The following is a 15,329-nucleotide window of genomic DNA, read 5'->3' as shown; positions in this document are numbered from 1 at the left end:
GGCACTCGCTATCGTTAGAGAGACTCCGTATTGACACAGTGAACATCGATCGGTGCAAATAACTCGAAAAAACAACATGATTTGGACGTATATACTATTATACAACCTGGAAATGGATCGGGCATTTCTCCATCCCATAATAGAAAAAATTCTGTTCCACGCTCATCTGCCAGCGGCGCGAGGAAGCCACGGTAAGATTCAGCGTTATATTCTAACGTATTCTATACTAACTGATCTGATGAACATATGACCCACACTAGATGAATCATCTAACGCTGCCCACTAGGGATGCCCCGATCACGTTTTTTGCCACCGATACCGATCACCGATCGTCGTGAGCCATATCGGCCGATACCGATTGTTTTTGATTAAAAAGAAATTAAAAATTATTTTATATAATTTTTTTTTTCTTTTTTTTTTTTTGCAGGTTGTGTGTGTCTGAGACAGACAGCGAGTGAGAGCTTCGCTTGATCGGTTTCCGCTATCGGCGAATATGACTCATTATCGGAATTCACAGATTGCATAATTATACTGAGTATCGGCCGATAACGATCGGTGGCCGATCGATCGGGGCATCCCTACTGCCCACGGAATTATAAACGATCCCCCGCCCATCCGGTCATCATCAGATGATGCGTAGAAACTTCTAGAACCACGTCGAGTTGAAATTTTTTATCTCGCACAGATTCCTACCAAACTGTATTTGATCATCAATATAATGCATTTAGGGCTATAAATCACGTTCTGAAGAAAGCTGCAGAAAACGATAAAAACATACTTATACTTTAGACCAGGGGTGTCAAACTCATTTTCACAGAGGGCCACATCAGCATTATGGTTGCCCTCAAAGGGCCAAAGACCGTATAAATGTTAATGTAATGTAAAATAAATGTAGCTACTCATTTACATATTGTTAAACATGTTGTTTCTGTATTTATTACTTATTCAAGTTATACATATTGCATATGCATTTGCATAAATGTAAAAATATATGTTAGCTTATGTTATTTTAACAAATAATTTTAGTTTATCAGAACCCCATATTACTCCATCAATCAATGATCAAACCATTCAAGTAAATAACAAAGAAGAATATCATCAAATACAAGCTATGACATTAAGTTTGTTCAAAACCTTTTTGTCACAGTCAAGAGGGGCAGAACTAACAACTGTGAGCTGCAAAGAACACGTGGGACAGATGTAGCAGATGTTACAAAAACAAATGGCTGCACACAACCTTGCAGAGGCCATACATCCAACTAATAGAAGATTAATTATTAACTTTAATTAACAGATTGCAGAATGGGTACAGTACAGTACAGCTCAATACACACAATTGTTAACACTTTCAGCGCCACGCCTGGTTTTCCGTTTTACCGCTTGAATGCCACCATCGGCGCCAATGTTAACGTTAATATCGCCTAATCTATGTTTTAAATTATGGCTATGTGTCTAATCTGCCCATCGCATTATCAAAGACTATTTTCCAGTCAGTGCTGTGAAGGCAGATTGTTTTTTTATCGCGTCGTTGCCGTTTCAGAGCAGTTAGAAAAGCCCCCGTTTTGATATAAAAAACAGCTCATTCTGGAGCATTCTATGAAAATCGTCTTTTAGTGGAATATTCCACAACGTTGATATTCGTCTGCCTTTTTATGAATCGCTTTCAAATAAACGCTAGATGATCAATATTATACGTGCACGCACGCACGCACATTACGGCCGCGCACTGATAATCGCTCCGTTGATTTCCTCACAGACTTTTACAGTGAAACCGAAAGAAGACATTTCACAAAACAGCTTATAACTTCATCAAACTTACTCTGATTATCCTACCACTGATAACATAGAGTCCTTACCTGACATCAGATGGTATCCAACTGGTATATTCCAATTCCTGATCACCATTCGAAAAAATCGATACGTGTATGGATCCAACGCGATACAGTAGAACAGAACTCCATGATCCGCGGGGATCTGAGGCTCCAGAATGAACTCTAGTAACCCCGGCTGGATCAGTGAACTGGAAAATGTGGAGTACCGGATTTTTTTCCCCATTCATTTTCATTGAGTCCATTCCAAAATCACTTATGTCATCTGGGAGACGACAGGGGGCGCTTTTCTCCACAGTGATCGTCGGCGCCCCTCGGCTATACTCGGTAGGCTCGGGTGATGCAATAATTTTTCAGATCGCAAAAAAAAAAAAAAAAAAATCAGAGAAATCTCGTGAGTGGCTAGCAACCACCTATAAGTAAAACACGAGAAATCTCGTGAGTGGCACTGAAAGAGTTAAGGGGATGCAGACCAGAGAAAGACTTTCGACTTGTTTACATCAGGGTCCCCCATTTTCAATTCGTAATGAAATTGCTATTATGTGTCTGCATGAACACACAACTGTAACTGTACTCAAAAATAACAAAATAAGGGTTGTCTCAGTTCACAAATATATTGGTAAAGTTTTGGGTGGGACTTGTTTGCGTCCCTACAGCTTCTTATTCAATTGAGCGAGATGCTCGGTTATGTCACACAGCCAGTTTGCATCTGACAGTTCAGACAATATTTCTTCAACCCTTTGTTACCTATTCCGCCTGGATCTTTTTTGTATTTTGGGCTGTAAAATTGTCAAAGAATGTCTGAGGAGTAAGTGCTTTTGGCTTTTTTCCTTTGTTACTTCATCAATACCTCAGATGTTCAACATACATGTATGTGTAAGAATGTGTAATAACTAAGGCTGTCAAAGTCAAAGCTTTATTAACGCATTAACCCACAATTATTTTAACACTGCTATTTTTTAACCCAATATTAATGTAAAAAAAAATTGTTTTACCTGAGCTCTTGGGGGCCCACATCAAATGACGTGGCGGGCCGGATTTGGCCCGCGGGCCGTGAGTTTGACACCTATGCTTTAGACCATATTTTAGTATGAATATGTGAATGAAAAAGTTTAACGTTGCTACACCCTGAACAATACATATAGGACATTGAATGGGCCATAATAATGGCAATTTAGCAATAGAATTTAAAAAGTTATAGCCCTGCAAAGAAGGGGAACTTCTCCATAGACAAATAGAGCTGGCGAGGGATGGTAAATTATGAATTTAACCCATGGCGATTAAAGTTTTAACGTACTAGACCAGGGGTCAGCAACCTTTTTGACATGGAGTGCCTGTTTGAAATATAGTTGTAATTAGTGTGCCTCAACAATATTCCATGCATCGTAATTTTTTTCTTCTCATAATCAGGTCTTTTTAATGATAATTTTTACATTATTACATCATTATTGTTATTATTATTAACAATATTATTATGATGGTTGTATCAACCCTAAATCTGAGTTGGGGGGGGGGATGCAATGCAGACAAACAGCTGCATACAGTGCGACCATTTCACTCACATTTGCCCATTCATTTTTGGACACATCACACACCATCGGTGTGTGTACTGTACGTGTGCTGTCATAGCTCCACCTACAGGCCTAATGGAGAACACCAGGAGAACACCAGGATGTGAATGGAGGGTGAATGTGAGGTATATCGTGTAAATAAGTTTTGATTGATCGCAAGACTACACTGTAAAAAAAAATAACAATAAGTTACCAGAACTTAAAAATATTGAGTTCAGTTACTGTGCATTAAGGTTTTCAGTTTTCAATCCATAATAAGTTAACAGAAAAATAAGTACACAACCACATTATTTCAACCTAATAAAACTATGTTTATTGTCATTGTTTTAAGAACACAAGTTGACTTGGTAATACTCACATTTTGAGTAAAAAAAATTGCTTTTAACATGTGCAATGTTCAATGAAATAGAAAAATAAATAATAAAATGTGTTGATTAATCCCACTGGTCACAATGGTGACCGTAATAATGTTTTTGTTATAAGGCTCTGCAAATGTTACTGAATGATGTAGCAATGTATTTCCAGCTAAATTGAAATAATAAACAAATAAAGGGTCTAAATTAAATATGTGGTAGTAAAAAGAACCCGTGGGAGGATTTCAACAAGATAAATGCGACAACAGTGCAAAATATTTCACTATAATATTTTAAAGCAAAAAAATTAAAGATAAAAAATTATGTGTTTTTTTTTTTACTGCTGCCCCCTGTGCCTATGAAAATGCCCCCGCGTGCCTATTCAGGCACGCGTGCCTAGGGTTGCCTACCCCTGTACTAGACGTTACTGTAGCAATGTCTACTGTCGTGAACCATTTTAAATTGGGGCATGTAGAGGAGTTTCGGGAACGAGTAAAATGTGCAGGTCCTCTTCTCAGACCTGTGGGGCAAGCACTGCACACGCATCATGCCGGCTAGCAAGCTAGCTAGCTACAACGTTACAAGCTCAAAAACCTTATAACTACTACTACCGTCGTGTCCATAAGTTCCCTGGCAGAATATTTTTTTGTGAGGACAAAGGTATACAAAGAGGAGAGAACCATTTTAAATCGGGGCATGTTAGGAGTTTCGGGAATGCCGGCTAGCAAGCTAGCTAGCTACTAACGTCATGTAAAAAACAATAACGTTATATAAACTATACACAATATGTACAACGAAACAATGATTTACATTAGCAGGGTTTCCCATTAATTACCTAGACTGTGGCGGCCCACCACAGTCTAATTAGGCCCGCCACAGTTGTATAATGAACCAAAAAAAAAAAAAATTATTTTTATTACTATTTTTTTATTTTCGAAAAAATAAACCAGTTCAACACAGGTAACCACTTTTGCTTAATTTCTTTGATGGCTCAAATGTATGCTCTAGTTCAGTGGTTCCCAAACCTCTCCTCGAGACACCCCAGCCGTTCCATGTATTTGTTAAATTCCACCACCAGCACACCTTGATTCAACTAATAAAGGGCTAGTTAAGTTGAATCAGGTGTGCTTGTGGTGGAATTTAACAAATACATTGAACGGCTGGGGTGCTTCGAGGAGAGGATTGGGAAGCACTAGTCTAGTCGATTTTGTGTTTTGAGCACAAAGTTCATCATAGATCTAGCCTCTTTATTTTGCTCTCAAAGTGCACCAATTGATGCATTTAACTTTAAAATGTACAAAAAAATTAATTCCAGGGGGGCATGCCCCTGGACGCCCCTAGAGGGTCAGAGGTTCACCCCCCATAGTCTCTGAAAATCCTGTGGGAAACACTGCATTAGTATTTACAGTGATTTAATATGCAGCGAAATAACGTTATACGATTTAAATGATAAATACAAATATGGTAACGTGGTTGTGGCTTTTACAAATAGTGGTTATAACTTTAGAGATAAATGGCTATGATCACCGGAGCACTAGTGTTGGGTGAAACAGATACTAGCCACAGATTCAGGGTCAGTTATTTTCCCATTGTACGAATTGTTAAGCTTATGGAATGTAAGGGAAATCTGATCCTAAGTCTGTGACTACGAGCCGATTTAGAAATGGTCAATGGGGAAATACATTAACACTTTCCGTGCCGGCCGTGCCAGTCCTATATCCCCCGTTGGGTGCCAACGCTCTATTCAATGACAGAGCGCTCACATTTGTGAATGCATAAACTATATCTTAAATTATGGCTATGTGTCTAATACGACCGTCGCTTATCAATGACTTGTTTGCAGTCGAAACGTATTGTTTTTTTTTATCAGTTCATTTCCGTTTTATACCATTTTGAAAAACGCTCGTTTTTTTAAAACGTTCAAAAGATATTAAAAAGATTCTGCAGGAATCTCGCTTTACTGTAATACACAAAACGTTTTTCGGCCTATTTATTAATCGTTTTTCAAATAAACGCTAGATTATCGATAGTATATGTGTACTTATGCACGCTATAGAAGCGGGCTGAAAAATCGATTATCTTATTTCCTGATCAGCTACACACACATATGGGACACATTGATAGGTGAAAACAGCTCTGATTATCCTAATACTGGTCAAATAGATTCCTTACCTCAGATCAGATGTTCTCCAAAAAGATTATTCCAATTCCTGATCGCCATTCCAAATATCGATCACGTTTATTGATCCAACGCTGGGTGGTCGAAAGACATATTCCACGCTGTTCTGATGGTGGGCGATGACTGCAATAGGCTCGGATTACATGCCTGACAAGTCAAATGTGGAATCCGGAAAAAGATTTCCCCATGCGTTTCATTCAATCCAATCCAATGGGGTGCAGTACCATCCAGAGACGATAGGGGGCGGTATTTTTCCTGTTCGAGCTCAGACAGATCCCCACTGTTAACGTGAGGCTATATTGATGAAAAATGAATGGAAATCGATAATATAAAAAATAACTATTAAAAACGAGATTTCTCGTCGGCTGGCACTCAAAGTGTTAAGTGGAACAGAGGGTGGAACAGGAAAAAACTAAAATTACATAACCACTACACCTCCCTATTGTCCCCTTTTGTTTTATTTTTAAATACATTTTCAGAGTAAGTTGTAAGGTACAATGTGTAAATAAAAGTTTCAAAAACGTCAATGACTCAAGCAGCAAACATTTATTAGTAGGCAGCAAGCAGTCAGTAGGTTGTAAATCCATCAAACATAGTGAAAGCGGGCGGCCGGGTAGCGCAGCGGACTAAGCGTCTGTCTACCACCACATAGCCAGTTCCCACTGAATCCGGCTGTGGTGCCTCCGGCTTGGCCGACCGTCCACACTAACACAATTGGCAGTGTTAGAGGGTGGGAAACTGGCGTAGGTGGGTCCTGGTCGTTGTAAACAGCGACTCCTACAGTTCGGTCGGGGCGCCTGCACAGCAAGGGAAGGATCTGGGAGAGGTAGTGGGACCTTCCACACGTTACTCTCCCAGGGAGAGTCCGCGCTGCCAGGTGAGAAGAAGCGGTGGGCTGGCTACACATGTGTCGGAGGAAGCATGTGATAGTCTCCGCCGCCCTCCCAGACCGACGGTAGGGGGTAGAGTGCGCAACGACCAGGAAGGGGATTGGGAATTGGCATAACGACTAACATTGGGATGGGAGAAAAACGGAAAAAGAAGGGAGAAAACGATAATAAAAAAAAAAACTAAACAGTGAAAGCACAACGTTAAGCTCTTAACTCTTTGGACGCCAGACCCGAGGATAGTCAGGTTATCTCGCCGACCATTCAGCGCCAGACCCGAGTATAGTCGGGTTTTCATCGTTATTTATTTTATTCGATATTTCCATTCATTACAGGCACACGGAATCGGGGTTAACATGGGGAATCATCCTGAGAATGCCAAAGTGCAATACCAGCCGCATCCACCCAGGTGGCAGTATCGAGCAAATGTCTCCGGGCGCACTTTTCTTTGTCAGGCGAGGCGAGCGGGTACCCCGATCACATTGAGAAGCGCCAAATGCCTCCGATGCATCCGTTGTGGTGGATTATGTTGGCGACACGATGGACACCAGTACTTGGACTCGCAATCAGACAATTGGAATATTCTTTTTGGGGTACCTCCTAGTGAAGGTAAGGACTAAATGATATCAATCCTGCTTTGATCCAACCATGATTTGACCTCGATCGCAACGTGTGTGTGTAACGTTACTCCACAACGTATGCCGTTGGTGACGATCAATGCATCAAAAAACGCCCCCCCCCCCCCCCCCCCTCTTTCATGCATTCATGATGAAACATAATACCTACTATATATAGTAGCGTGTCCAGGTGAGAAAGGGCAACGCTTTTAGTAAAATTCACGTTTTGTTTCATATCGTCGTTTTCTGGGATTAGACAGGATCACTCTAAAACTATACTTAGGCATAACAAAAAATATTGTTTGTTTCCTGTTGGTTGTCAGTTAAGGCCATGGGTAGGTAGGGAATTTATTTAATTTTATTTTTTTATTTTATTCTTTCCCACGGCGACTATGGATAGGGAATTTCTTTATTTAATTAAAATGTTCACAACAACATGGATGCATGTACTCTGCCAGCATGTTTAATATCCATAATACTAAAGGTTTGACTAAGATTTCTATGAAACTTTATTTAAAAAAAAGCAAATAAAAAAAAATTATAATTTTTAAACTCATAAAATATATTGGGTCGCCTAAATCGGCAGAGTCGGTCGGCAACCGGAAACAAACCATTATTTTGTTTAGGCCTTAGAGTGTCTTCTCATTAGGAACAGGTGCTCCGCTCCGTCCTCGCTCCATCCTTGAGTGCAAACTCCCCCCCTCCCTCTCCCCCCTCTGGTTTGCGTACACACTGCAGTCTTAATTCACTCCCAGCCAGGCACAATTGAAAGCAACTCTCTATAGTCTATATATTTCTGAATAACCAAAACAGTTACACAGGACATTTTCGCTGTACCTCGGGAAGTAATGTATCAGCTAAACCTACACGATGGGTTTTGGATACTTTTCCTACACTAAAAACATTATGGCCATGCGCGCGGCCCGCGCGCTAACCACATAGATTACAGACAGATAGACAAAACATATAACGAACAACGTAAAAGATAATATGCATATATACTTGATCGCTATAGTCCCGCTGAACACAACTAGTCACAACGTCGGGCTCCCAATTGCTTTGGATGGGCTAACCGGCCACATTACTGTGGACAGCGGAGGGATCACTGGTTGGTTTTGGCCGATTATGCTGTCCACTGCATCAAACCACGGAAAAGATATTGAAGCCTCATCTTCTTCACTTTTTAGCTCGACATTGTTGACTGATCTGTTGTACCCGACTACCCGTGCACACACATTTTCTAATAACAGCATTATTAGACATGCCAATCCAACGAAAGACGTGCTGGTCGCGCTGGAGAAAAACCAAATTGGATGTCTTTTGTCGAGACAGGTAGCGTTATTTCGGGAACATTTATATCTATAGTCTGGTGTAGTTTTCATCCACGAAAAATGGAGGCTCTAATTATTATTATTCATAGAGACTCCTCCACTATTGTCTCCCGGATGGTATTGCACATCATTGGATTGGATTGGATGGGACTGTGCATCAGAAAAAAAACTCCGGTCCGGGGTTTCCCTTCTCGGGCAAGCAGTAGCCGTTACCACATTCACTGGCGCAGCTGGGAGCAGGGTCGATTATGTGTTTTGGACTATAACGTTGGATCAATAAACGCGATCAATATTTGGAATGGCGATCAGGAATTGGATTAATCTTTTTGCAGAACATCTGATGTGAGGTAAGGACTCCATTTTACCAGTATATTGGGTTAATCAGGTGGATTTTTTTCTCCGCCATCGGAGCGTGTGTGTGTGTGTGCGTGACGTTAGCGCTGACCAAGTCATGGATAATCGATTTTTCAGCCCGCTTCTCTAGCGTGCATAAGGACACATATACTATCGATAATCTAGCGTTTATTTGAAAACTATTCATAAATCAGCGGAAAAATGACAGTGTTTTGTGTATTCCACTAAAAAGCGATTATCGCGGATTTCTCTGGAATTACTAGAAATCTCCAAAACTATACTCGTATTCAAAGCGGAAATGTACCAATGAAAAAACAATCCGTTTTGTACATGTTGACTGCAAGCAAGTCATTGATAAGCGACTGGTGCATTAGACCCATAGCCATAATTTAAGATATAGCTTAAGCGTTCGCAAATTTTCCCGTCCTCCCATTGACTAAAGCGCTGGCACGGAACGGCCTAATTTGGTCATATGGGCGTGGCTCTGAATGAGTTAATAAATTACACAGCTTTGTGTTGTCAACTGTTGCCAATCAGGCCCGGAGTGGCCATCAGTTTTCCCGGTGGCCTGGCCTGCACAGATACAACTTTTTTTTTTCTTATAACATTTTTATTTTATTTGTTTGCCCACAGTCAGGCCACTGAACTTAGAAGCAGGCCATGCCAGTGTTTCTAGTTGCGGCAGCGCAATAGTTAGATAACCTAGGTGGGGAACAACCTTACATCATTTTAAATAATTTTTATAAACTGGTCAACACGGCTTTATTTTCGGCATTGGGTGCCTGCTGCGCATGCGCTGTGATCACAGCGCAGGCGCATCAGGCAGCTAAAGCCATTTTGAGCAGTGTTGACCAGTTTATAAAAATTATTTAAAATGTTTATTAGCAAAGCCGAGCTTTCAAACCATTGCGTTTCTCTGTCCGAAACCCTCGTGCAACTGCGAGTACCTTTAAAATTTCTCTGTGATACATGTACAACGAGCGTTTCGCGGAGGACCAGTTCTTCAGAGTTAATTATGGGATTTTCCAATGGAGGAGCAAGGGACTGTGGATTCACTCGGTGCATCAGTCACGAAAGGGGCTAGGAACAACCAGGAGATCAAGTTGGAGAACTCTCTCTCTCTCGCTCACACACAAAGGGAGCCGCATGTGATTGGTGGAGGCGGGACCATTACAAAAAACTCCAAAGTCAGTGTTGTTGCTAATCATTGACACATACTAGCCTGTAATAATCCCCCCCAGAAAAATCTACTTTTCATTTGATATTGAAATTATTATTATTATTTTTTTTTTTTTATAATTTGTGATGCCATCACAAACACTGGCATTTAAAGGGTACACATAAAAAAGTTCCTGCACCAGAATGCAGGAAATTAAGTCTTTGTAACAAACATTGTCCTGGTGGGGGACCCCCAGACCCCTGCTTAAAAAGTGGCCTGATTGGGGCTATATTTTGCACTATATTTCCCGGCCTGAATGATTTCCCCAGTCCAGCCCTGAAAAGGAAATGAAATAACTATTCCTTTATTGATTGCATTGGGGGAAATGCCAGCGTCATAGCAGTATGGGGGGGATACAAGTATGGACAGGGTAATAGTAGACTAGAAAGACATAAATATGGTCAAAAATATTATATCTGAATATAAAAACCTTGCAATGTGAGAAAGTGTTCCGACTCCGATAGGACCAACACATAGCCCCTTACGTGACTGTGATGCACCGAGTGAATCCACAGTCACTTGCTCCTCAATAGGAAACCAATGTATGTTGACCATGAAGGACTGGTTCTGGCCTAACCGTTCGGTATACAAGTATCACAGAGAAATGTCAAAGGTACTCGCAGTTGCATGAGGGTTTCGGACAGAGATACGAGATGGTTTGAAAGCTCGGCGTTGCTAATAAACATTTTAAATATTGTTTATAAACTGGTCAACACTGCTCAAAACGGCCTGGTGCGCTTGCGCTGTGATCACAGCACATGCGCATCATGCACCCAACGCCGGAAATAATGCAGTGTTGACCAGTTTATAAACAATATTTAAAATGTGTATTAGCAACGCAGAGCTTTCAAACCATCCCGCATCTCTGTCCGAAACCCTCGTGCAGCTGTGAGTACCTTTGAAATGTCTCTGTGCTACTTGTATAACGAACGGTTCGGCCAGAACCAGTGCTTCATGGTCAACATACGTTGGTTTCCTATTGAGGAGCAAGTGACTGTGGATTCACTCAGTGCATCACAGTCACGAAAGGGGCTAGAACCAACAGTGAGCGGCATATAAAAAGGTATCTAAACTCACCTTTAATTTTTGGAGAGAAGTACTCTGAAATTGATCTGCAAGAGATCGAGTGGAAGAAGGACAGGTCATTTTTCAAATTAGATTTCGTATCCTCAAGTCTGATTGTAACCCACACTTGTTGTTACCCAACAACTGTCCAATCTGAACTATCATGGCGGTAAAGTGACATCATCATACCTAGACACCTGCCGGCTACCAATCAGAGGAGGAGAAGTGTCAACACAAGGAAGCACGTTTTGTTGAGAATTTTAGGCAAACTAGTTAATGTTATTAGCTAAGTGTTTTAACTAGAGATTGTACCAGTTGCGAAGAAGAACCAAGTTTATTGTGCTGCACACACCGGTCACATGACTGACTTTGAGTTTTAACAATAAGTGTTAACCTTAATAACGTAAACTATCACCGAGACAAATCACTCAATAATACCGTTACAGCTTACCGTGTGTCTGGTATTAATGATGAGTTAGCGCCGGAAATGCATTCCACGACGAAACAATATTCAAACGTTGGCTTTAGGTGCGTTTAACGTTAGCCATGTTGTAACGTTACTTGGTCGTAAACCAAATTGCGGCGCCCTTATTTATCTCGCGTCGACGTGAACTCGGCGAGCAGCAGACAGTGACAGGCAGCCGTTGGAGTCCAGTGAGTAGGTCGTTTCCAATGTTGTTCCCGGAAGTACAGTAAGCCACGCCCCTACAGGAAGTACAGTCAACCACGCCCCTACAGGACGTACCGTAAGCCACGCCCCTACGCGGAGAACGTCGTACGTCGTTTTACAAAGGAAACTATTAAAAGGAGGAAGGGCCATCGCGTCAGATTACCAGGGTTCTATGCTTTGCTTGGTACAAGTTCACATACAATTTAATACAACATTAGCCGAGGAAATATACATCAACAAATATATAAAACGGTAGCTAGTTAATAACAAAGCAACAAATTGCAGATGATTCTGACATCCGAGGTAATAATAACTGTCGTGTGGCAGTGAAAGGGTTATTAAAGTTCCCAATGTGCACAATGCTCACGCGCTACACTGATCTGGTATGTCATAAATGTATAGATGTAGCAGTACTGTACCTGTATGTCATGTGTGTCATATATGTCCTGATGAATTGAAAATGGGGGACCCTGATGTAAACAAGACGAAAGTCTCTCTCTGGTCTGCATCCCCTTAACAATTGTGTGTATTGAGCCGTCCTGTACCCATTCTGCAATCTGTTAATAAAGTTTTCAATCAATCAAGCCTGTCAATGTTGTTCCAGGAACTCCTCGAAGCAATTCGAAACTGGCCCCTACAAATGTCCTAACCCAGTTGTACAGTAAATGACCAAGTATGGCTTTGTCAGTATTCCAATGTACAGTGTGTCCCCCCCCTCCAATGTACAGCCCCCCCCCCACACCACCCCACCCACCCAACCTCCTCCAATGTACAGTTTCTACGTCAAATGTATATACACTCTTTTTCTGGACACTTTTGTATCACAAACAGTACTGTATTTTCAAATCTGATATGTCATAAATGTATAGATGTAGCAGTACGGTCTATCTGTATGTCATGTATGTCATATGTTATGATGAATTGAAAATGGGGGACCCTGATGTAAACAAGACGAAAGTATTTCTCTGGTCTGCATCCACTTGACAATTGTATGTATTGAGCTGTACTGTACCCATTCTGCAATCTGTTAATAAACTTTTCAATCAATCAATCAATCAATCAATCAATCAATCAATCAATCAATCAATCAATCAGAGAAAGACTTTCGTCTTGTTTACATCAGGGTCCCCCATTTTCAATTCAGTTTCTTACCGCATTTGCCCTTTATCTGATGCGTTTTTCATTTTGGGCATAGCTATTTAAGACAAGAAGTAGCTAGCCTAGTATTATTGTTTTAACTTGTCTTTGGAGTTTGGTATCTAACTATTAATACGTCAAATAACAACATTGGTAAATTCTCCCGCCTGCTTCTTCGAGCAGAGGCTCCAGCTGTAGAGGGCTTCTTCTTCCTGTGATTTTGTTGGTATTATCTTCTTCTGATTTTTATTGGCGGTTGGCACTAACGTTTTGGTGCATTACCGCCACCTACTGAACTGGAGTGTGGATCTAGATGGATTATGCACATGATAATTACTATTGTCTACTACTCTATATCCTACCACTCAAACCTGTACTATTTAGAAAATTAAAAATGGCCCTATACCCTACATTCCCTGAGCTCAGTCGCAACACTTCTCTCACCTCCAGCTTTGTGTGGTCTCTCTCCAACATTTCTTTGAGGATCTGATTGTTTTCAATTGATTGATTGATTGAAAATTGTATTAACAAATTGCAGAATGGGTACAGTACAATACAGCTCAATACATACAATTGTTAAGGGGATGCAGACCAGAGAAAGACTTTCGTCTTGTTTACATCAGGGTCCCCCATTTTCAATTCATAATACAATTTTAATTCATCTGTCTCCCTTGTTTGTATTTGCTACACTCCACTAACAAATGCTCCACTGTTTCCTGCCTACTACAATACTCACACCTACCAGTCTCATGTTTGCCCATTATCCTAAGTGTATTTAGCCCAGTGTGTCCACATCTCATTCTTGAAACAATAACTTCTTCCCTCGTACCTCTGCCCACATCTCTCATTTTCCCTACTGCCCTCTGGACATTATAAAAATGCCTACCTTTATTTCCTCTATCCCACTCCTCCTGCCACTTCTTTTTCATTTAACATTTAAATTATGCTCTTAACTTCTGCCTTGCTGTAACTCACATCCACATTTATTTCTATTTTATTGCCGCCACCTACTGTTGCCGCCACCTACTGTTGGAACACGGATATGCTACGTAAAGCAGCACCCGTCTTCAAGGCCTTCAGTAGATTTTCTGATCTGCACGGTTTCAGCCAGCTAATCACCCAACCCACAAGGGTGTGTGAATCAACCCAGACTACCATTGACCTCATCCTGACCTCTGACAAGTCCATGATCTCCAATAAAGGGGTGATAGCATGCGGGTTAAGTGATCATTATATGATATTCTGTTCCCGCAAAAAGCTAAAGCAAAAGGCTGGCTGTCACAAAATGGTCACATCTAGAGACCTCAAAACGTACTCTAGCGAGGCCTTTAACCTTGAACTGAAGAGCCTGGACTGGTCAGATGAACTCAATGGTACACTGGTTGAAGAAACCTGGCTTGGCTTCAAAACCAAATTCTCAACAATACTAAACAACATGGCCCCCCTAAGAACCACCAGGGTAAAAAATCGTGCTGAGCCGTGGATGCACACTGAAATACTGACCGCTATGAAAGCCAGAGACAAAAAATGCTCTGAATTTCATAAAAGTCAGTCAAAGCTTACCAAAAGCACGAGCAGTGAACTCCAAGCCCATGTGACTGAACTCAAACTAGAAAGAAACAGACTAAGAAATGACGTAAACTCCATGATAAAAACTGCAAAAAAAAATTTCATCAATGACAAAACTGAGGAAAACAAAAATAAACCACGTGAACTTTGGAAATTACTCAATAATCAACTAGGCTGCAGTAAAAAACTTAAAACCAGGTTCTCAAACATAAACATAAAGACGGACAACACGCTCATCACAGACAAACTGGATGTAGCCAATTACCTAAACACTTTCTTCACAAACATAGCCACAACACTGGTAAACAAACTACCCTCCCACTCAGGGCAGTATGGGGTAGAACACATAGTAGCATACTACAAGAACCTAGGCGTCCACAAAGACGATTTCAAACTGGAAATGGTAACTACAGATGAGGTACTCAATAAACTGAGCGCCCTCCAACCGAACAAGGCCACTGGCCATGACAACATCCCCTCCAAATTCCTCAGAGACTCAGCAGCCGCCATCACCCCAGTCATCACACACATAATAAACCTCTCCATAA

The 15,329-nt window shown here is 41.1% G+C and overlaps 1 protein-coding gene across 4 annotated transcripts in view; it reads right to left on the bottom strand.

The window, feature by feature from the left end:
* slf2 (SMC5-SMC6 complex localization factor 2) overlaps nt 1-13,401 on the bottom strand; it is a 140,162-nt gene extending 126,761 nt beyond the window's left edge. For 3 of the 4 annotated variants that reach the window (XM_084322171.1, XM_084322173.1, XM_084322172.1), the window contains exons 1-2: nt 13,228-13,401; nt 11,418-11,452 (exon numbers count right to left, since the gene is read on the bottom strand). In XM_084322171.1, the coding sequence (XP_084178297.1) occupies nt 11,418-11,452; nt 13,228-13,268 (76 nt within the window). In that variant the 5' untranslated portion in view covers nt 13,269-13,401. Of the gene's footprint in view, nt 1-11,417; nt 11,453-11,856; nt 12,018-13,227 lie in introns of those variants that run through there. The other variant, XM_084322174.1, reaches the window with a different exon arrangement.
* Nucleotides 13,402-15,329: the final 1,928 nt, after the last annotated feature.

Source organism: Notolepis coatsorum, assembly GCF_963971535.1.
Source record: "Notolepis coatsorum genome assembly, chromosome: 9".
Classification (NCBI taxonomy): domain Eukaryota; kingdom Metazoa; phylum Chordata; class Actinopteri; order Aulopiformes; family Paralepididae; genus Notolepis; species Notolepis coatsorum.
Note: the sequence above shows the minus strand (reverse complement) of the source record. Positions and strands in the feature narration are given on the sequence as shown.